At 37.7% G+C, this 23,822-nt stretch overlaps 1 protein-coding gene across 1 annotated transcript; it reads right to left on the bottom strand.

Moving 5' to 3' along the window:
* Positions 1 to 13,206: 13,206 nt before the first annotated feature.
* LOC131011151 (indole-3-acetic acid-amido synthetase GH3.6-like) lies at positions 13,207 to 15,888 on the bottom strand. The gene is made up of 3 exons (XM_057938946.1): positions 15,272 to 15,888; positions 14,060 to 14,949; positions 13,207 to 14,000 (listed from the first exon to the last, which is right to left on the bottom strand). The coding sequence occupies exons 1-3, from the start codon at positions 15,592 to 15,594 to the stop codon at positions 13,429 to 13,431; spliced, it is 1,785 nt and encodes a 594-aa protein (XP_057794929.1). The 5' UTR covers positions 15,595 to 15,888; the 3' UTR covers positions 13,207 to 13,428.
* Positions 15,889 to 23,822: the final 7,934 nt, after the last annotated feature.

The following is a 23,822-nucleotide window of genomic DNA, read 5'->3' on the forward strand; positions in this document are numbered from 1 at the left end:
GCAAGATCTACAAAAATCGTCTCTCAACAAGCAGTATGTTACGAGCCCATCGTCACATCCGAGGCTCTTTAGAGTCTCACTGAACGTGTCAAGATTAAAGAGATCTTGGAACGCCATGGATGGACAAAGTTTCTTCAAAGCTCGCCAGAATTATTTCTCGACGAACAGACCATCAGAGAATTCTATGACAACATCAAGACTGATGGGTCAACTGGTGACTTCACAGTGGATATCAATATCTTCACCAACGAAGATTTTTCAGAATCAACAAAGTTCACCGTCAACGTCTCTCGAGCAGCAAGAGAACTGTTCAATCTTCCAACAGAAGGACCAGCTCCATTCTTCACGGATGATGAAGCCACCGATCTCATGAGAAATACACTGATGAATGATGCATCCTCCGATCTCAACATCACAGATGTCTTGAGCATGTCAAGACTGCATCCTCATCTCAGACCAATTGCCAAAATGATCAAGAAATGTTGGTTTGGCATTCTTGGATCGCTTGGTCATCTTTCAAGACCACACAAATTGGTGCTGATTGCTTTACTTCAAGAAAGCCCATTTAACTGGGAAAGGGCCTATCTTCAGATCCTGGCTGAAGAAAAGAAGGAGATTCATTCCTCTTGACATCTTCGTCAAGGAACAAGAGTTTCATCATTGATCCTTCACAGCACGAAAGGAATTCAATATTTCTGGAAGAACACAACTCAAGTGTCTTCAACAATCCATCTCTTTGAAAGACAGAAGAGCTCAACCAAAGGGGTCTCCAGCCTGGTTTGTGAAACTCCTGGCTCTACTGCTGAGGTACATTACAGAACTCGAGGTTCAGTCAAAAGGAACCTTGACAGTTCCTCATCCCCAGTCAAGATCTTACTTGACTCTCCTCAACAACCACTCAATGAGAATTCTGAAGAAGCTGCACAAAAGAATACATAGGAAATGCAAATTCCAGACGCCGAGACTGCTCAGCAACAACCGCCATCATCCACTGTTCCTTCACAACGTCAAGAAGAACGACAGTCAAAGGAGTCACAAGCAGCTGACAAAGATGGAGATCATTAAGAAGAAATCGTTCCTCCTCTCAAAGGATTCTTCCACTACCGCCTTGACAGCTTCAATAAGAAGGTCAAGTATGCAGAGCCTGCTGATCTCAATGCTGCATCCTCATCCTCAGTGACCCCGCTCGCTCTTCTCAAGAATTATGTGACACTTCTGACTCAACACTGTGTCACAACCACCTTTCCCTTACTCATGGCAACTGAGCATGCTGAAGAGTTTCAAGACCTCGTCAGCTACTTCTTCTTCATCTTCGTCAAGACCTTGCCCAAATCGCAATTTCAGGGAATTGATGAAGTTCTCACTGATGCTGAAATGGATGCTCTAGAGAGCAGCGTCTTTGAAAAATTCAAAGTCACAAATCTCTGGGATGCAATCCATGACTGGTCTCCCAACTTCAAACTGTACCTAATCTCCAAAGGTCTTCTCAAGGAAGATCACATCAATGAGACTGAAGCTCACCCTGAGTCTCCACCTCGTCAGACTGCTCCCTCCGACACAAGGGATGAAGACTCAGTCGATGAAGATCAAAGATCAGCAAGGCCTCTCACTGATGAAGAAATTTAAATGATGGATGAAAGGCTGATCATTCAAGAAAAGGCGACTTATGAGCTCAAAGTCAAACTGGCCCTTCTCGAATCTACTGTCATGCATCTTCAATAGGAATTGGGAATTCAGACCAAGTCCAGCATTGTGCCTGAATCTCGCAACAACAAGAAGCAAGAAGAAGACAAAAAAGGAAAAGGGAAGAAAACTGAAGAGACGACTGGAAGCCCACAAGAGAAACCAAACAAGAAACTCCGCATCAACTGAGAGCAAAGGAAGGTCAAGAATGTCAACTGCTTTTAAAATTCATTTTTGTAAATGATGTTCTAGAATTGTTTTGTCAACTTTCTTTTGTTCAAGTGTTTCTTTGCTCTTCGCAATTTGTTGATGGATTATTGCCTTATCATTGCTTATCCTTGGTTCTCTTCTTTCCAATCACTTAGTCATTTGTTACGACTGTTACTGTTTATCAAATCTATGGGGAACGATGATTAGTTTATTTCAGTTATAGTTTTGTCCCTAACTGATTGTTGGGAACCTGTTTAAATTTGCGTTAACTGTGACTGATGAGAGAATAAGATGACTTTTACCTTTTTGTTGACTAGTGACTGTGTTTTACTAATGGACTTGTTTAATTCAAAATACCTTATTTGTATTTATCTCCTCTAATCATTGCATGAATTGTTCACCATCTATTTTCATAAGTAAGAGATTGTGTCAAATATTCTTCATCATTTTGAATCTCTTATTTTAAGGTATTTTTCTGACGGGCATTAATTACGGACGTCAAAAATCATTAAATCCGATTGATGTCCTGCTAGATGTCATCGCCGAACAGCAGTTTGCAATCGAGACACTTAATCATGAAAAGGAACGATAGGATATCTATGGCGCAAAGTTCCTTAGGCACCTCACAGTTGTTGAAGCTCAAGCTAAAGACGACATGATCAATCACGATGCTCGCCTCATTGATCTCCAAAGAAGAATTAATCGAGCCAAAATCAGTCATCTCACCTTCCAAACAGACCTACTTCAAGACGACTTACCAAAGATTACGACAGAGCTCAAGGAGCTTCATCAATTCGTCTTGGAAGCTGAAATAAAATCCAAGCAGCAACTTCTTGAGATTCAAGATAAGCTCAGAAACATGCGCATCGAGTTCATGACAGACTTCATGACTTCTACAGATGCCCAACTGATGATCGCGCAAGAACTCCGACCGATCCTCGTTCGCCTAGCTAAAGTTGAAAGTGAGCTGAACTCTGTTGGAGAGTCATCCAACTCTTCGCTCATGCAATGAATGCTGAGTGACATCAAGGATCTTCAAAAGAAGGTTAGCTCTCTCCCTCATAATGATGCCAAAAAGGGGGAAGAGTATTTGGAACCTTCCTTACCCAAAGATCTGGCACAGAGTTTTGCCAGGGCACAAGCCATCTTCTCCAGCGCCACCAACACCACATCGCAAGCTCCTTCTGTCTCAAGAGATTTTAGCAGGAAGAGACCAAGAGAAGAAAGCTCATCTTCAGAACCAAAGGCCAATAAAGCTCTATCCATGGGCGAAGAGACCAAAGAACCCTTCCCAAAGAGGCTTCAAGAAGAACAAAGAATAGTTCAATATATCCGCGAAGGCCTCTTGGCATCCCACCTAGATAGATGTGAATGACAAGATCGTTGGATGCCTTCCAACATGAATGAATGGTGGGAAAAGCTGAAACAAAGCTACACCAAATGGGTTGTCTTCGCAAATCTCGACAGGAGCAGAGAATTCTAAATTGAAGCTTGGAAATACTTCCTTGTCAATTGGCCTGAAAGAGCAATGGTTGAGAAGATGCAGGCTACTCAGAGAAATGCTAGGATTCCGACTTCAAATTCTCTGAAAAAGACTGTCTGTCCTCCAAGAACCAGAAACGGCGTGAACAGAGATTCCATCAGAAGAGAAGTCGAAAGCATCTGCAAAATTTGGAAGGTACCTACGAATGTCCAACCAGAGGCTCTCAACAATATCAATAATGCAGTCTTCAGCTTGTATGGACAAAAACCTTAGTTTTCTGATTTTGTTTTCTTAAGAAGTTTCTTTTTACTTGCTATGTAATTCAAACTAATGTCTCATCAGCTTTACCTTTTAATGAAAAGAACTTCTTTTGATCTCAACCTGAAGACAATGACTCTTTGTCCAGGCTCTGATTAATGTCTTTCAATTTTCTCCTCGTTCTGAGTTTGAACTGTTTTGTTCTTTCTCTTAGTACAAGTTTTTAGGTTCTATTGTTAAGGGGAATAGTATTCACCCTGTTTTAGAACTTGTGCTCCGAGTTCAGTCTTTTGTTTGTCTAGAACTGTTGTGTGGTTTTGGTATCATCAAAAAGGGGAAAATTGTTGGGAACTTATTGAAATATCCTAATCCTTGTTTTGAGGATACCAAAATCCATAGGCCTTAATTGTATTAGACTAGAACTGTTCGAACTCAAGTGTTAGAGTTCTTTTCTAGTTTAGTTTATTGTTCTGAAGATTGAAGACTGAAGGACGAAGGACTGAAGACTGAAGTTACCAACTGAAGTATTAGTTGAAGAATCAGTTCGGAACTGATTAACTTAATGTGTGCCACGTGGATTCAGCGGACTGATACTAAAGTCAAGTATCAGTTAAACATTCTTCCTCGGACTGAACCTCCAACGTTCAAAGGAAGCCACGTACTCCAAAAGTACAGCCGCATTAAATGCAGAGATCTCAAGATCATCCCTCTCTGTAGAGGTCATTCCTATTTGGTGGCTACTTTATCAGAGACGTCGCATCTCCTGCTCATCAACATAGCCGTTCTCACCAAACAAGGAACCTCGAAGATTGAAGCCTCAGCCCAAATTCAAAAAGCTCTCCAACAGAAGAAATCTTGAAGACATTCTCCGCCAACGGATCTATTCAAGACCTCTCCTATAAATAGCGCTCGAGGATCACTTCAATCTTCACCGATTCAACAACATAAGCTGAAACTCTGCCAAAATTGTTTCTCAGCCAAAAGCTTAAATCTCTCGAAAGCTTGAATCGAAGAAGAGAATACCAAAGCCAAAAATCAGTCACTGCTGATTACATACATTCTCTTAGACCTTAGACAAACCTCTATTTACCCAAAGCCTAGGTCAAAACTAACTCCAAAGAACTTGTTCTTTGAAGTTTAGTTGGCAAGATTTCAAACCTCCCTTCGAAAGATAGAATCGAGTGTTTGAGTTGAAAAGGAGTTCAGGAAGGTACTCTGACTCCGTGAGATCCTAGTGCAGGTTCGTGCTAGGAGTGGAAAATCCAACGCGAGTGAAGTGTTGGTGCTGAAGATTGGATCTTCAGTTGATTCGGTTGTGTGCATCCGGCTAAGCACATGGATAGGTTTGCAGTGCACCAGTAAAAGCACTTGCGGACTAAATTTGTTGGTCTGATCAACCGACCGTGGATGTAGGAATTGTTTTCCGAACCACGTAAAAATCTCTGTGTTATTTACAGCTTTCAGTTTTACATTCTTACTTGTGCTCTTTCAATTGATAAACTGAACATTGACTAAATGCAAAGAGAAACCTAAGACTAACAACGTGCTCAACAAAGGCTATTACGAAACAAAGTTATTTCCGCTGCGTATGTTATCAGTCTGACTAATGTATCTGACTCAACCTAAACACCTCTAGATTGACTTGCAATAGAACAAGGACATCCTAGCAGTGATAACCTAACCCAAAGTCGTCTCTCAAGGAAGATCTTTAAGGGCAATTAATTATGTCACTAGAAAGCTGTAAACTTAAGATTATTAAACTAAAACATGGAAAGTAAATTAACGTGAATTAAACTTAACTAGGCGAAAAAGAATTATTAACTAATGCTTGTAAGTTAAACTTAACTAAAAACTTAATCTTAAAAATCTCCAAAATTTTTACACTTCCATCTATAAAACCTAAATCTCCGGCAAAGCATAAAACAACACATAAAACGCACCAATTTCCAGAAGATTTATCTTAAAATGCACACATGCAAACCCCAAAATTCAGAACAATTAAGCATAAATCAGTATCCTCTGATAGTCAGGAAGACTTGTAACATCTCTGTTTTAGCAAACTCGACTGAAGCCTTAACGTGCATCAGTTAAGTTCCAGTGACTTAACTGATAACTCTTTACTGAAAAGTATTTTAGTATCAGTCGTCAACCCTGTTTGGTCAAAACTCCTTTCAGTTAACAGGTGTCTAAGTTTGCGTGTAAAGTTTTGTTTTGACCTCTATCTTGAGATCTCTCTGATTTTGAGTAAAAATAGCCTATAGGTGTATTCCCCCTCCCCCATACACCTATTCAAAAACCTCCGGACCTAACAGAGTATTTTTCATATAATCTTAATGGATCCGGGGATTTTAAATTTTTACTCCTTTCAACCACGAAAATTATACCACAATTTCTTTTTCGATCCGTCCACAAAAAATATGTCACATCAATTTTAGTAATAGGGTTCCCATCACTCCATTCACATTTAAAGTGGAACATTGATTCCACTACCAACTTCAACCATATTTTATTAAAAATTGTGCCAAAAATAATGCGGCATAGTTATTGTGGACGGAGGGGTATGAAATACTTCTCATCTCCAATAAATAAATACTCCCTATGTCCCATTATTTAAGACACACTTTCCTTATTGGGTTGTCTCATTATTGAAGGCATATTTTCTTTTTTGGTTAAAATTAGGGATTGATTAATACTTCTTCTGTCCCATTACAAATGTCTCAATTTCCATAATGGGATGTCCCAATACAAATATCTCATTCATTTTTTGTCAATATATTATCTCTTTATACCTAATATTTAAATAATTTCTACCAATCCACTTTATCTACTTTTTATACATTTCTTAATCTTCATGCCCAAAAGTAATGAGACATTTGTAATGGGACGAATGGAGTATTTAATTAAACTACCCCTAATCTTACCCATAATACCTAGACATACCGGCCAAATGAGCCCCCCTCCCATGACCTCCTCTGCCACCCAGATCCGCCAAACCACCAGCCGGCGGCAGCAGCACCTCTATCATTCGGTGAAGAAATACCTGCTCGGTGACGTTGAGGGCCCTACCGCTTGAACCATGATCGCCTTCGACCTATCTTCCTCACTCTCGAAAACTCAGCAAACACACACGAACTTCCGCATTTACAAACACTCTCCCTCCTCACAATTTCCGCCACCCTTCAGAAACCACAGCACACACACCAACCAGATCCGCCACCATGGCTCCACATCCGTCAAAGAACACCCGACCTCCCTCGACCCATCTCTCTCTCTGATGGCTGCTGCCATCGCACGACCACCGCCCCGAGCCATAGCCCTACATTCTGACTTCTCTCAGTTCTAGGAATTGTTGCCGCCCTACGCGGCGTCGCCTCTTTCCTTGACGACACCGAAGGAGCCGCCGCCTCTCACCGTTGTTTCTTCTGTTTTCAATTTTACCTTCCTCCTCCGCCACCGTCCGCGGATGAAATCAATGCAGCCCGTTAATTGGATTGAAATCAGAGGGAATCAATGCTATAAATTGAGAAAGGAGAGGAGAGAAAATAATGGAGGCGTGGCGGCAGAAAGACTGGAGGAGGAGCAATAGAGAGGTTGCGAGAAATTGATAAATTAAAGAGTGAGAAAGGAGAGGAGAGAGAAAAAGAAGAATTAAATAAGTTTAATTAAATGTATTAAATATACGAAGTAACATATTTTCCTCTCTAATTTAATTCTTCTAAATTTTGGTGCCTAAAATAATTGTCTTTATTATTGTAACCGAGAGAGTATGTTATTCAATTAGGTATTTATCCGACTATGTAAAGAAGAAAAAAGAAATTAAATCAAGTGCCAATCATTAATCGCTTAGAAAATAACTACAAATCGACGAGATGGCAACCAACATGCAAAACGTAAATGAAAAAAAGGAAGAGACTATGCAAATAAAAGTTGCAATCTCTTTTCCAAACCACGAGAGATGCTTTAGTTGTGCAGATTCGTCAAATCAATATCTTTTTTTCTGGAAAAAGAAAAAGTTTTTTTGTTTTCTGTTGCAACTTTCTGCAGAGGCAAACAGGGGAACAATTTCTGAATACATCATCATTATCTTTACTTGTCCTTTGATTTTTAGTCTTTGATATTAATGTTTTCTCCCTTTAGTCCCTGTCTCCTATTTTTCACAATAAACGTTACATTTTTTACTTAATTTGAGATATAATAATAATCTCACGTTGCAGTTCAGCCAAAGATGTGAATTGTGATATTGATATGCAGGAATGGACAAAATATTCCTTACTTCTTTGGTATATTATCTCTCATATATTTTACAAATCGTTATGCAACTGAATTGTGAACAAAATGAAAATATACTTAATAAATAATTCTAATTTAATTTACTTTTACACTATTTATTTTGTGAGTTGTCATTACGACAAAAAGAAGGGGGTTTAAAGATAAATTTACGAGAAATGAAAGGACTAAAAATGGAAGGCCCAACGTTAGCTTTAATATGTTGTTTTCATGAGTTTACATGTTTTGGATATGCGATATCAATGAACAAAACAAACTATGTATGCTTCGGCAAAATAAGAGTTTTCCGGAAAAAACGAAAGACGAAAAAAAAAAAAAAAACTCTCATACATTTAATATCTGATTTATACCAATATTGAAGGATACATATCTTTGGAATTAATAACGTGTGCCTGTGCTTAGATATAAGCTTATGCTTATGCATGCAAGATTGAGTTACGAGACTCTACAAATAAACGAAAACAACAAAATTGATAGGACGCGATATGTCCGTGTAAAAATAAAAAGAGGTGGTCTTCTGTACATCTAGGTGTATCGTACACTTGGTTTGTACTCGATCTGGATCCTGATCTAGTTGGACTATCGTAATCCATTTTTTTTTAAATGACACTAATATTAACACGAAATGACACTAACATTAACACGATTTTGAAATCACACTAACACTATTTTATTTTACAAAGGACGTTATTTCGATAATAACACTAACACTATTTTGTTTACAAATGACACTATTTCGAAAATGACACTAACACTATATTGAAACGACACTAACACTTGACATCCGAGTAGGTTAGTTCAATTAGGTTAGTTCTGGATCAGGATCCGAGTCGGGTACGACCAGGGTGTACAGGAGATTTTGTGAAATAAAAATCAACACCACAACTACAGATAATTATGATTCTTATTTTAACCTTTTTCTCACTCTCTCTCTCTCTATATATATATATATATGGAAACCAAAGTAATTGCGAAAAATGAGAACTAAATTTTATAAATGCATAATGGCATGATTTTTGATATATTTTATAACAGTTGTATTTATATTCTTATATTTCTTATCTTCACATATCATGTATGTACAATTTTAATAACTTAGTTTCTATATAATATAGAAAGATGAAAAATGTAAAAATAAATACAATTATTGTAAAATACAATAAAAATTATGTTACCGTGCATTTACGAAATTTATTTCTCATTTCTCACAATAGAAACTTTTCCAATCGTAAAATTTGGACAATTCAGATGCATTTCATGTGGATCCCGCCTTTTTTTTTCCTTTTTTAAATTTGATAGGGATATTAGTGTAAAACTGTATCCATGAATTTGTACATGTGTGATAATTTTATACAATTTATCTTTTTCTATTTTAACGGAATTTCATCATACAATCACAATATATTCATTTTACATTTGATAGTAAAAACAAATTAATATTCATACTGCTAAATAAAAACATGTATAAATATTCATATTTGTGTTTTAAAGTAGGCCTGCTTCGTACTTGACATTAAGCGCAAAAATACGTTTATACCGTTCTCCTCATCAAAAGCACATTAGAAACTTAAATAACAATAAAAAAAACTTAATTAAATTCGAATGAAATTTGATACTATATGTAAGGTTTGGATGTTATATGATTCATTCTCACTGTAAATAAATAATTAGTTGAGCAAAAATTCTTGTATAATAATAGGATTAAAGTATATTAATATAGTTAAATTTACGGAATATTTGACTGAGCTTACCAGTTGGCTTAGAAAATAAAATGCTAGATACATTTAATTTCTAAAAAAATAAGAATATATCCGAATTTCAATTCTTTGGATTGTGGTAGTTGTTGCATATCTCTTCTAATTGGTAATTATAGTGATATAGTTTATAAACTTGATCGTCGTCCAACTATCAGACACCAACTAATCTTTGGAAAAAGATATAACATATTGTAAGCTTTAAAAATATCTTATCAATAATTATTTTTAAATTCTTCAAACTAAGATTAAATAATTATTTTTTAATAGCACACGAAAAGTTAAATAATCTCTTCGTCCCAGCTTTTAGTAACTATTTGAGAGTAACACATATTTTAATAAAGTGATTTGGTGTATTGTGAGTGAAATAAGAGTCTCATCTTTTATATGAGTGTTAAAATAATTAAAGTGAATTAAGGGTCCCACCTAATTTTATTAAAAATATAAATGGATACCAAAATGTTGGACAAAAAAAATATGAATACTAAAAGTCGGGATAAAAAGAGTACTTGATTATCAATTGGTTGGAAGAAAATTGGCTCTTAAATATCTTTGTGTTAATTTCGTACAACTATCTATCGAATACAAATCTATACTATATTAAAACAGCAGTTTTCAATTAGAAATTGATTTCAAATCAATTTCAATGGCAATTTTGTGATTTCTTGCAAAAATAATGACTTATTGTATATATTCAAAAATTAAGTAACTAAATCAATTAAAATTGCATAACCCATAATTTTTTAAAAAAATGCACACCCCACGTTTAAAAAGAAAAATTGCATAACCCACGTTTATAATTCCATAATGAATTATATGTTTATATGTGTATATATACACAATTTATAAGGCATTGGTTATAAATAATTTATAAATTTATATTTATATAATAATTTATAATATATTAAGAAGATAATTTTCAATTTCAAATTGATTTCAAAATTAATAAGTGGCAATTTTGTAGTTATAAAAAATTGAAGTTTTATTTGTACAATATAATTTTTTTTGTGTTCTTATTTTTTAATATTATTTCTTTCTAAAATTGTGAAATTAAAATTATTTATAAAATATATCAAATTAAATATCATGATAAGAGCATTAATTTGATATATTTTATGTAAATATTTGATTTAAAATGGAGAGTTATATTTATTTAAAGATTAGTAATTTTTAAAAATTCTCTCTCATCTCTCCTCTTTTTTTGAATAAATCAATTTTTTCTATTTTATTCTTTTTACTTATTATTTATGCCTTTTCACAATATCAATTTTTATTATTGTGAATTTTTCTTTTTTTTTATTTTTTTAATATTCAATTCAAATATATTAAGTGAAAATTAATTTTTTTCTTATATTTAATTGAGCTGGTATCAATTTATATATATAAAAATATAAAAATGTTTTCCGTGCATTGCACGGGGTGCAAATGCTAGTATATAATATATAGTACACCTAGTATATTTGGTACGAATTAAATTATTCATACTAATTGTATGTAAATGCTGGTACAAATGGTCTCTATTCGTATTAGTCGTACAAGTTACTGATTTTACTTATTGGAACAATGACCGTGAATTATTCTATTGATATTAGTATGATTACAATTTAATCCGCATTTACTCTAGAGGTAATTTTTATCCAAATTTTTAAAAATTAATTATAATTATTTAAATTTAGTTGATAACCAAGTTTTACTTTCCAGATAATGACTATCTTAATTTTTCCTCAAAGTGAAGTCATTTGGTCTTTATACTTGCTACTGTTTTTCGAGATTTTGGATCCTTGTATTTTAATCTTTCAAAATTAGGTGCTTGTATAATCAGTTTGGGTAGTCATGTCGTTCCATCATTTCGAAACTCTGATTTTAGATGCTACTCTCATTTAATTTTGAGTGCATTAGATCACCAACTTAAATTACAAAATGGATAATTTTATAATGAGGCAGTCTTGTGTGCTTCATGGAGCGCCGTGCTCCATGGAGCATGACACTAACACTAACACTAACACTATCTTGAAATGACACTAACACTATTTTGTTTTACAAATGACACTATCATGTTATATAAATAATACTGCTTGAAATGTCACTAACACTATTTTGTAAATGACACTATCATCAGGGGCGGAGCCAGACTTTCGATTCAAGGGGGCCCAAATTTTTTTTAAAAGAAAATTATTTATTAAATTAAAAAATAAAAAATAAAAAATTAAATTAAATTAAAATAAATGATAGTCAATAACACAATTATAATATTATTTAAATTACAAAAAACTCATTTTAACGGATTTTCAAGCTCATATTCATGTTACGATGTATTTTGCAATAAAATTACTAAATATTGAATATTATATATAGTGCAAATACATGATACAGTCTCTTTCTAATTTGGAGAAATTTTTAATTGAAATGGTACGAAACGATGTCGTTTAGGCCTCACAAAAACGTCATCGTCTTTACTAATCCACGTAAATCCAATTCAACACTCTAGCGATCGAAAAAAATTGAGGGACAACATTGCAAAACTTGAAAAAATAGTGATTTAATTCGCCACACTCAAAAGACGTTAAAATTGTAAATTCAAAATAGTTTGTGATTTTATTTTCCAAAATCCCATGAAACTTTGTAAGGCAAAGTAACTTTTAATATCAGATTCAAAAAATAAATCTCTAGAATCCAATCCAAGCATGATATGCATAAATTAATTATGTGTTTACTTATTCTAAACGTCTTAACTTTAAAGTTTACATATCAATTACAATATAAAATAGCTCAACAAGATAAAGATGTAGATAAAATTATATATTTTTTATTTTTAATATAAAATTACGAAAATATCCTAGTATTTTTTAAAATTCCAGGGGGGCCCAGTGACCCCCCTGCCCCACCCCTAGCTCCGCCAGTGACTATCATGTTATATAAATAACATGATAGTGTCATTTAATGCAGGTGTTAGTGTCATAGATCACGATACACCACGATACTCAATGGAGTACAGAAGAATTTACGTTTTATAATTATAATAACCCAATTTCACCAAATAAAATAAGGTACCCAATCCGAATAAACTTGTAAGTACAAGGGTCAGGACCCAAACAGTCTTGAAACATTCTTGTGGAATAAAAAATTAAAATATGAAGTATTAATGGGCACTTTTATTCAGTCAATCACATGGGCCCTGGCTTTCTGTTGCTGTTTCCCTCTCCTCTTATCTTTTCTGTTTGCGGAAATTGAGAGAAAGTGGAAAAAACTGATTTTCTTGTAAATGCTATAATTGCTACTATTAAGCAACAGCTAATTTTGAGAAGATTAATGCGATTTAAATTAATTTTGGGAGTGTAATTAAAAAAAGATTGGCTTGCTTTACTCCACATTTAACTAAAGAAGACATAAAGTAGGCTTACTTTCCCAAATAGTGTAGTTTTATTTAATTATTAAATATTTATTTTTTCTTGGTCAACAAGGATTTTGCAGGAATTGTGGCTGGAAATGAGTAAAAGTAATCCACAGAAATCAAGGAGTAGAAGAAGGCAGTTGAAGAAAAAAACCCTTCCTTGAAGAAGGAAGTGTTTTTCATTTTTACAGAGGTGGGTAGTGATGGATGGAAGATTCTACGATAATAAACAGCGGTTAAAAAGGAGCAGGGAGATTTGAAAGGATGAAAAATGATTGGTTAACCTAAATAGCATAGTAGTATTAAGTTGTACAACTAAAAATGATGACGACAAAATTAAACAGTGGTAGCAGTGGCTCAACTCAATTGTCAGCGCTCCATTGGGCGAATTTGGGGGACTTGGGGCTGAAGAAGGAGGATGCGAGCCTGGAGTTGAGCAGCTCGACGATGGGGGCGAACTTGACGCAGCGCGGCGTCTTGTACTGATTGATGGATGCGCCGAGGCTGATGGCGTAGTCCATGAGCTTGTCGAACGTGCCGGCCTCCACGATCCTGATCTCCAGCGGCCCAATCGCCTCGTACGCGCGGTTCTGCCGGTACACCGAGTTCAGCGACTCCTCCACGCTCAGGCAGCAGTCCTCGAACACCGATGGAGGGATCGGGATGGAGCCGTTGTGGCTGAGCTCCCAGTAGAGCACGTAGTGGCCCGGGATGCTGCTCGTGTCCGCGTAGCTCGTGTACTCGGTCAGGGCCGCCCCGAATGGGACCAGGTGCCCCACCGCGTTCCGCACCGCGCTCTGCAGCTCCACCTCGTCCGTCTTGTCCGAGTCGATGCTCAGCACCACGTTCTTCCGGCAGATGAAGTTGAACTGCGGGGCATTGTTCTTGAACCCGGCCACCCGCAGCACGTCGCCCACTCTGTAACGGTACAGACCTGCATGAACGTATTAGAAGCTACACAATTGAACACTGTAGAAGAATATGGAGATATACCGGCATATGTTGTGACCACGAGCTCGTACTCCTGGCCTTGCTTGACATGGACTAAATCCACGAGCTCGTGCTGCTCCTTGTCGTTGTTCCTGTGAACGGGGAGGAACTCGAAATAGGCCATGCTAGGAATGAGAGTGTAGGAGACATCACTGGGCTTGCAGAGAGGGTTGAGGTTGACACCAAAGTAACACTCGGAAGAGGCATACATTGTACAGACAAGGGGCAGTCCGTTGCTGTAATAATCCAGAGTTGGAATGTATTGCGACATGGTCCCAGTGACGATCACGTCCACGTACTTGGTGTTAGGCCAGAGGCGGGTGATGATCCCCTGCCACGACCCCTTCCTGCACTCGGATTCCACGAAGTCGGCCACTCTGGGGTCGGCTTTGAGGATCCGCATCACAGCCTCCCTCACCGCCTGATCGGTGATGAGGGAGTTGAGGGTCCCCGTGCGGATGTCGTGGCAGAGGAGGGCCCAGTGCTTCTCCAGGAAGCGGATGGCGCGGATGAACCCGGACGCGAACACCGCCCCAACACGGAGGACTTCTCCGTGCTGGCAGAGGCCGCAGAGCATTTGGGAGTACATGCTCTGGTACGAGTCCGGGCAGAGAATGGCCTCGTTTGGGCTGGTGTAGTTGGTGTACGGATCGTAAGGCCTGTCCTTGAAATGGGAGCTTTTGTAGTAACTGGTTAGGACTGGGCGGGCGGGGAGGCCCCCGGGGGTCTTGCTTTCGCATTTGATGAAGAGGAAGTACATGCCTTTCCCCTTGTCTAACCCGGGCACGAACTCGCTCATCACCGGCATCAGCAGGCTGTACAGCAGCGATCTCCGCCCCAGCTCCTCCTCGATTGTTGGCATCATTTTCCTCTCTCCCGCGGATGTCCCCGAGCTGCATCACATGTTAGAACCAAAAAATATGGGTCAAAGTGGGGTCGGATCATGTTTTGAATCATACAATCACATGTGCACACTCCATATAAAAATGTTCAAGATATGATGTTGCTAGTGGTTATTGGGATAAAGTAGTGAGCACAGCTATCTAAAATGGTCAGGATTAATTAGGTTTGGTTGTTGTTATCTGTCTGGTCCATTTATGTGCCTCTGGCGGATTTCTTTTTTCGCTCATCACTCCGACTTCACTCACTAGACACAAAATAAGTAGTTCAATTTTGGGTGGGTTTTGTAGAGAGAGAAAGAGAGAGACAGCGGACCTCGTCAAGAACTCGGAGATGGGGTGGGAGCTGAGAATGGGGGAGTTATCGCCGTTGGCGATGCGGTTGATGTCGGGGAGAATGTCCTCGTAGGAGATGACGGGCATGGTTTTCTTGAAAGTTTCACGATCAGTGTGGCCGTTGAGGCCGTGGCGCTTGAGGTACTCCACGTGGGCATTTCTCGACAGGATTTCCAAGAGGACTTGTTTCTGGATTTCGTCGGCTTTGGTGGTTACTTCCTCGATGAACTCAAGCTTCTTCTTGTTGTTCTCAGCCACGCTGAAGCTGGCCGTGATATCGCTTTCTTTTGGTGCTTCAGGCATGATATATATGTGATCAAGGAGTGAGAGAGAGAGATCCCTTTCTTCACTGTGTGTTTGTTAAGTTGTTGTGTTGGAGAGGAGAGAGAGGGATGAGAGTGTGTGCTGTGCGTGTCTGGGGTTGGGGCGAGAGGGAGAGGGGAAGAGGGAGGTTTATATAGAGGGGTGGAAGGTGAAGGGGGGAGGGGGTTGGGACCCACATTGTAGCGTCCAAAAGTGCAAAGAAGCAAAATGGATGGATGGCTTGATTGTGAATATGGATGGGACTTTGTGGCAATTTGTTTTTCTAATATGACTCACTAACACGCTATACTTTCATGCTTCCTAAAATTTTCCCTCTTCCCATTAATTAGCCGCGCTTCCTTCCCACCAACTCATCTTTTTTTTTTTTCTTATATGTATTTCTTCGTCGCCATATTTTATAAAATTTGCACTTCATTAGTTTATAATGATTTGTTTGAAGACATACATGCTTGGGCAGTGCCTCTCTTTTTTGCAGTAATAAAATCAAAAGTGAAAAAAATGAAGTTTATCGAACTCAACATATTGAGGCAACACTTATGGTCTCACACTATCTGTGCATTTGCCTTGCCATCTAACTTTTCTTCACGTCAGACCTACACTATTGTGAAAGCGTTTCATCTTAATCATCTTGTATTCAATTTTATTGTATATCTTATGGGTTTTAAGCAAACAATAATTGATAATGTTTTTTTAATCATGTCAAATTTGTTTAAGCAGGACTTAAGTAGTACTCCCTCTGTCCCATTAAAGTTGGCCATATTCTTTTCGGCACGGAGATTAAGAAAAAAAAATTTATGTATTAAGTAAGTGTGTTCCAATAAAATTAAAGAGTTAATTAGATATGGTCCACATTCCACCACATTCCACTTCTCACTGCACTCTGGCTGCCGGCAACGGCAGCGCCGGCGCCGGCGACGGTGACGGCGACACCGGCGGTCTTCAAAAAAACCAAAAAACCCCTTGTCGTTGAGAATCGCATCGGCAACAATCAAAAACCAAAAAATCAATCCAATTTCTCTCAATCAAACCAGAAAATCAATTTTCCCTAATTTTCCTCAATCAAACCACAAAATCAATCCAATCAAAAATCAAAAGAACCAGAAAATTAAACCCCTTGTCACTGAGAATCGCATGACCGACGACTGGCCTCACCACCGCCGGCAGAGATGAAAGACCGAGAGAGAGAGGGGTGAAGAGAGAGGGGTAAGACAGCGGCTGGTTGCTGTGAGAGAAGGGCGGCGCCGTGGCTGGGAAAAGGGCGCCATGGCTGGGGAAAGGTAATCAGGTGAGCCGGCGTCCCCAATCACCAGTCCCCAAATCGCGACACCTCAGATCTGGGCGAACCACCCCCAAATCGCGCGATCCGGAACCCCAAGGTAAGCGATTGCTGCCTTGCTCACTGGAGACGAAGGCAGATTCAGACGAGGAAGCCGGCGGTCGGTGGAGAGAGAAGAGAAAAGGTGTCCGACGGAGAGAGAGAGGGAGAGAGCAGCGGCAACGTTTTCAGTGAGCGCGCGCGTGCAACGAGAAAGATAGAGGGAGAGAACAGAGACGAGGAAGGTCAGAGGCGAGGGAGGTCGGGGGCGGGGCGGGGGCCAACGGCCGACGGCGGTGTCGTCCGCCGGAGAAGAAGAAAGAAGGAGAGCAAAGTGGCGGCTAGGTTAGGTGCAAATGATGTAAAATAGATTTAAGTAGGTTAACTTAGGGTTTTCTTAATAATTTAATGTGGCTTTAATTAAGTTAATTTTTTGCCATTTTTAGAAAGTGGCCAACTTTAGTGGGACGCCCAAAATGGAAATGTAGCCAACTTTAATGGGACGGAGGGAGTATATGAAATGAACAGTCTAGGTTTATTTTTTCAGTATAACAATAGAGTATTTTTTTTCCAAATTTTTACCCCCTGTGTAGATCCAATGACGAACTTGTTTATATTTAGATATTGATTTGTCAAAAGATACTCCCTCCGTCCGTCAAAAGTGGATCACTTTGGCTGGACACGAGATTTAATAAAATTGGTAATAATTTTGATGTAGTGGAGAAAGGGTCCCACCACTTTATGAGATGTGTGGTTGAGATTGAATTTGGGGTGATTTTTTTGTAAATAAAAAGTGTTTGTAAGGATAAAAGATTAAAGTGGATGGTGGGACCATTTCTATAAAAGGAAAGTGGTATACTCTTTGCGGACGCCCCATATTGTAAAAATGGCCCACTTTTGACGGACGGAGGAAGTATAAATTTTCAAATTGATAATCCCCATAAGTAGATAAATACTTCAATAATGAAGATAAAGAAAGAAGAAGATGAAATTAATTGATTAAATTTGGTAGAATGTAATGGTGTGCTTTGTCGCATTAGGGAGGCGAGAAGGGAGTTTATGATGATGAAGGCGTTCCTCTCGTAGAGTTGACCGGCAATACCCGGTAATCCCGCACAGTGTGTGCACATATAACATGCGAGCTTGTACTGCGGGTGTTTCTTCACTCGTCAGCATCCCCTCCCCCGGCTTCGTTTCCCGGTAACACAAAAATGGGGTTCCTTTTTTATTTTTATTTTTATTTTTATACTGGTAAAACAAGAAATACTAGCTAGTTATCATTTTCAGTTTCAACGGCTTTCACAGCTTACACTTCTCGTGGGCTACGTACAGTTTTGACAGCTGGCGGCCACGTTATCTGGATGACACGTGTACGAATAGGAGGTTTTTCTCCATCTGTTTCTGTTTCTGTTTCTTCATGCAAGAAATTTTCTACTCCAAATCTCATCTTCCATCTATTCTCCACGTCATCAAAACCCATTAATGTTGATCACTCATAAATCATCAGATACTTTTTTTTTTGAGGGAATCAGATACTTATTGGAACTGTAATTTTTTCTTTTATTTTCTTAATAGTTTTTGTGTAGATGTTTTTTTTTCTTGCCTTTCCACGTAATACCGATTTAAATTTCCAAGTAAACAGACACAAAATTACAAATCTTCCAGATCCTTAAATCTTAGAGATTCACTAGTTTATTTCATTTAATATAATGTACAGAAAACTTTCGATTTTTTGATGAGGTTTTATTTAATTAAATTTCAAGGATTGGCTCTCCTATTTACAAATTCATCTGGTTGTGTTGTGATTCATGCGCAAATTCATAGTCAACTATGCTAACTGCCGCTGACAAACATGCATGTGACAGCGTATTTCAGTTTCACCATTTTGTACTATTTCTCTTTTTGCAATATTTTACAACGTGGGACAAAAAAAAATATTCTCATGATCATCGGAAATTAATCCGATTCCGAATCGTAATCTCTAAGATTTAAGATTTAAGGATCAGATCGAATTGATCTTCAAAAGTAAACATGTCTTAGCACTAACAGTTCTCTAGTCTAATTGTTTACCTAATTACCACACATTCAATATTTAGGGGCGACCATAAAGTGCACCGCACAGGGGCTCATGAATTATAGGATTATCGAACTCTTTATATTCATAGTGTTATTAATTTATTTTATATTTTCATACATAAAAGAGAATATTTAGAGAGCGTTTACTTTGAATTATTATCCTTGCTAGATAAAAATAATAAGGCTAATTCCTTATTTATTTTGATGGATTGGAACTTTGAAATATGCCAAGGCCCTTGATTATTTCTATCATTCAAACCCTCATAACTTCTTCTTGCGCGAAACAACATCCTTGAGGAACTTAGCATATTGGGGTATCTCATGCCAGGCCTCCACGAGAGGAATATTTATATGCAACTTCTTGAAAATCTCCAAAGATTTAGAGAATTGCTCTTTCACCCTCTCATTTTTATGACGTTGAGGGAAATACATAGGCACAACTATAGAAGAAGTCGTCTTCCTTTTGTCATCATTCTTTGTCATGGTCTTCTCTATTGAAGGTCTTTTCTATTGAAGTTTCTCCAATTTTCTTCTCCAGAATTGCCGGTGTAGTCTCCTCACCAGGCATCTTGGGACCTTCATAAGTAGTATCTTGGGACCTTCATAAGTAGTTTCACTCCTCAAATTAATCGCCTTGCAGTGACGTTGAGAGAATGACATGGGATGACAATGTGGAGTTGAAACCTGTCAAACCTTATTATTATCTCTATTTAGCTTATCCTCCATTTCGTGAGATCCTTGGATGCCTTCATATGCTGATTCCTCAACTCAATGGACATACACTGCTCCTTCGGGTTCATCATGGGACAATTGTGAAGACGGACAACGGGAACGCCATTTCATACAAGGATCATTGCATCCTTTGGAGCATGACATAGAAGGTCAAGCTCAACTTCGGGGCCTTCGTGATCGACCACATTGGCTCTATAGTAAGCAAGCCCACTCAGCGTCTGTCGTGCATTCACTTCACCACGGTGTTTGCTAAGAACTCCGACATTGAGATCGCTGAGGGAAACACAGAATTGATCCCCTGAGCTCCTGAAGATCGACAACATGGTGAGTATGAAGGACGTGAAGATCGAAGGAGGGATTGCCCAAATCACCACCCTAGAGGAACGAGAAACACCGGCGACAGATAGCCAACCCCTTGCCCAGAGCACCAAAGGGAAAGAAAAGTCGGAGGGACCTTTCCCTCCGAATGATGACGATGATGCCTACTTGGGCAGGATAGAGGCGATGGTAGAAAAGATCCAGAAGGTGTTGTATGCCTACTTTGCACACCAAAGATTCAAGTACCCTCCTGAACCCTTGTCGCAGCCCGACATCTAGCCAGAGATAGCATAGACTGGGTATCGATACGACTAATAAAATGATAAGGGAAAATAAGGGAAACTAGATAACTCAACAAGCGGAAGCTAATAATAAATCATGCTAAAGCAAATGAAATATCGTCAACATTAATAGAAATATTGTCGGCTTCATAAATCCAAAAGTATCAGGATTCTTGTCAACAAAAACAAAAGAAGTATAGCTAAATATTTACAAGAATTCATATTGTTCAGGGTAGCACAACAAAACGTGATCATACTATATGTATGAAGACATATAGCTGAGAGTGACAATCTTAATTAAGTTTAAAAAAAAACTAGTCTTCAACTGTTCATACTACCGTATGGGAATAGAATACAATACCAAAAGATGTCTAAGACAACAAACCCTCCAGCGGCCAACCAATCTCTCTCCTTGCTCATCTTGCACATTTAGAAATACATGCAGGGCTGACTATAAAATACTCAGTGGACATAACCCGAAAATATACAATCACGCTCTTAGAGCTATAAATTTAACTTGCCACTTATGCTATACACAGGGGTTTTACTTAAAAGAACCCGTGTAAGCAATTGATAAATTATAAGCATCATAAACAATGAATGATAGACTGCAGTAAAAAATACTCAGCATGTAGTACCACTTCTACAACTCATCATCAACAAGGTACTGAGAAGTAGGCCTCCTTCTCAAGCACCGTAACCGGCCGACCCGACAGTCGGCTCACAGTCATTTCTGACCGGCCAACCCGGTATACAGTTCACGGTCACCTCTATGTACACAATCCCGCTTTTGGCAGGACCCAAATTCATCTCATCCGTAGAGGGTAACGTATAGGCTCGTCGTCAACAAAACTCGACAAGTTAATTAGTTCAAACATCATCATTAAATTCCAAATCATTTTTAAAACTCATAAACATCATCATAATCATCATTTTGAAAAACCAGTAATAGGGTATAAGAAAGTAATGCCCGCCTGACAATCCTAGCTTTAGCTCCCGTCCTTTGGAGTGAGCTCACTTATGCCCTCGATTCGTATCTTCAGACACCATCATTGGCGTAGACGGTTCATGTAATAAAATAAACGTCGATTAGAAAATTCCTTACTAACTTCACTGTTCTCATCTTAGTACTACTCTTCGTTTCTTATTGGTACCCTCTAACTAATCAGTCTTATATTAATAATACTTCCTAAATATTCACATGATACTCAATGACACAATTATGTGATTAAACATCTCAAGAAAAATTAAATTCGGTTTGGTAAATTTAACATGGAAAAAGTTATATATATATATATATATATATATATATATATATATACTCCAATAGCATCCTCATGAATTAATACGGCGTATATTCATCGCCATTAAGACTTGAAATTACAATAAATCAAAAGTAGGAGTGTTCTGAATACCTATATACTTCACCACATATACCATGTTTTAACTTCAAGAAATAAACTGTTTCGCCTTGGAACTTCCCTGGGTTTGAGACTCATACCATTGAAAACCTCTTCAAGTCTAGTTTCTTTTAAAAAAAAAGTAGGTTGCAAAACTCTAAGTGGTTCAAGAGATATGACCATTCTCCCACAGCCTACCATATTCGGCAGTTTTGTGCAACTGGAAGTTTTGATTTTTGAAAATAGTAAATCTTACCTAAATGACTTGAAATTGTTTGGGTAGCTAGATAACATATGCATATATTTAAAATAAAAATTTGGAAAGCAAAAACTCAGGGGAAGATACTGAAAAGGGTGACTCTAGTGTCTGTTTCTTCCAACTTTCGGTAGAAAGTTGCAGTTGGAGATTTATATTTTAAAAGGGTAGCAAACGATGTTCAAATGACTTAAAATTTTACATGAATGTTCCTAACACTTATATATACTTACCATAAAAGTTTCAAGAGTTTTGTGTATCAAAAACCCCATCGAAAATTATCAGATCTGTAGTTTTTTAAGCTAGCCAAATTAACTCATCAAATTGCCCACTTATGCATGATAGCTAACTATACCCTATTTATCATCAAACTAATTCATCTCAATCTTCATCAATCATCTCTAATCATCATTCTAATCCATCAAATATCATCCCAACAATCTCAAAAGCTCATAATCACAACCAATTCATCAATCAATCGATGAACTTCAACCTTTCTAGAGTCATGTAAACTATCATATTCAAACATTCATATATCATAATAACCTCATGATTTGCATATAAAAGATTATTAAATAGACTCCCAATAGCATAAATATGGTCTCACTTAAAGATTAGAAGATGGGAATTTTTTTTGAAGGCTTCCAACCTTAAATTTTCGAAAATTACAAACTTGAATTAGAAGTTGTTTTCATGCTTTATTCATTCATATTCATGCTTATATAGCTCAACCATAAGTAGATCCATGTAGATCCACCTTCTTGACTCCAAGCTCAAACCCTCAACCAAGATTTTGTTTTAAAGTTTTATGGATGTTTTTAGCTCGATCTAATAGGTGATTATGGTGTAGAAGTGGCTTGTGAAGCTTTTTACTTGCTCATCAATGGCGGTGAATGAAGAAAGTTGGCAGAGAAGAGAGAGGGGGAGGACGGCTACTATGGCGGATGAATGAGGAATGATATGTTTTATTTAAGTGAAAATACTTAGCCTCCAAGCAATAATATTATAGTTTAATCTTGTGTCTTAGCCACTTGCTTTGACTCCCAACATGCTTTAATTATATTAAAATCATGTATCACAATACTTAGTATTAATAAATCATGTACCACAACTATATAGTATAGTGTTGTAAATAAATAAATTGAGATACACGTCTCATTAATAAAGTCATTATTCAATCATCAAATAATTGTGTGACTAAAAATAATTATAATAATAATAATAATTAGTACACACATAATTCACTTCACATCTATTTCAGAAAAATTAACTCTGAGAAAATTCATTAGCAAAAAATATTACTCAAGATCTCACGTCAATCTAATCGTCTCTTAAAAACGACTCTTCTCTCTATAGAAATTCTCACTCACTAATCTTAGTGGCTAGAGTTGTGAGAGCTCGGCAGACAGAGCTGCTTCAGCTCTGGGACCAGAGCAGAGACAGCTCGGCTTCAGCTCTGGGAGCAGAGCAAAGACAGCTCAGCTTAAGCTCTAGGAGCAGAGCAGAGATGGCTCGGATTCAACTCTGGGGACAGAGCAGAGACTGCTCAGTTGCCAGAGCTGCTAATATCTCAGCTCTCATAAAAGTGTCTCGATCCTATCAATCATAGGGTAAAAATACGGGGTGTTACATCCTACCCCCCTAAAAAAAATTCGTCCCGAAATTTGAGTTATTTACCTTTGGGAAAAACCTCGGGGTACTTCTCTTTCATCTTTTCCTCAAGTTCCCAAGTTGCTTTTTCTTGGCCGTGATGTCTCCATTGGATCTTCACCAAAGCAATTGATTTGTTTCGCAACTGTTGTATCTTCCTGTCCAGAATAACTTCTGGT

Source organism: Salvia miltiorrhiza, chromosome 2, assembly GCF_028751815.1.
Source record: "Salvia miltiorrhiza cultivar Shanhuang (shh) chromosome 2, IMPLAD_Smil_shh, whole genome shotgun sequence".
Taxonomy (NCBI): domain Eukaryota; kingdom Viridiplantae; phylum Streptophyta; class Magnoliopsida; order Lamiales; family Lamiaceae; genus Salvia; species Salvia miltiorrhiza.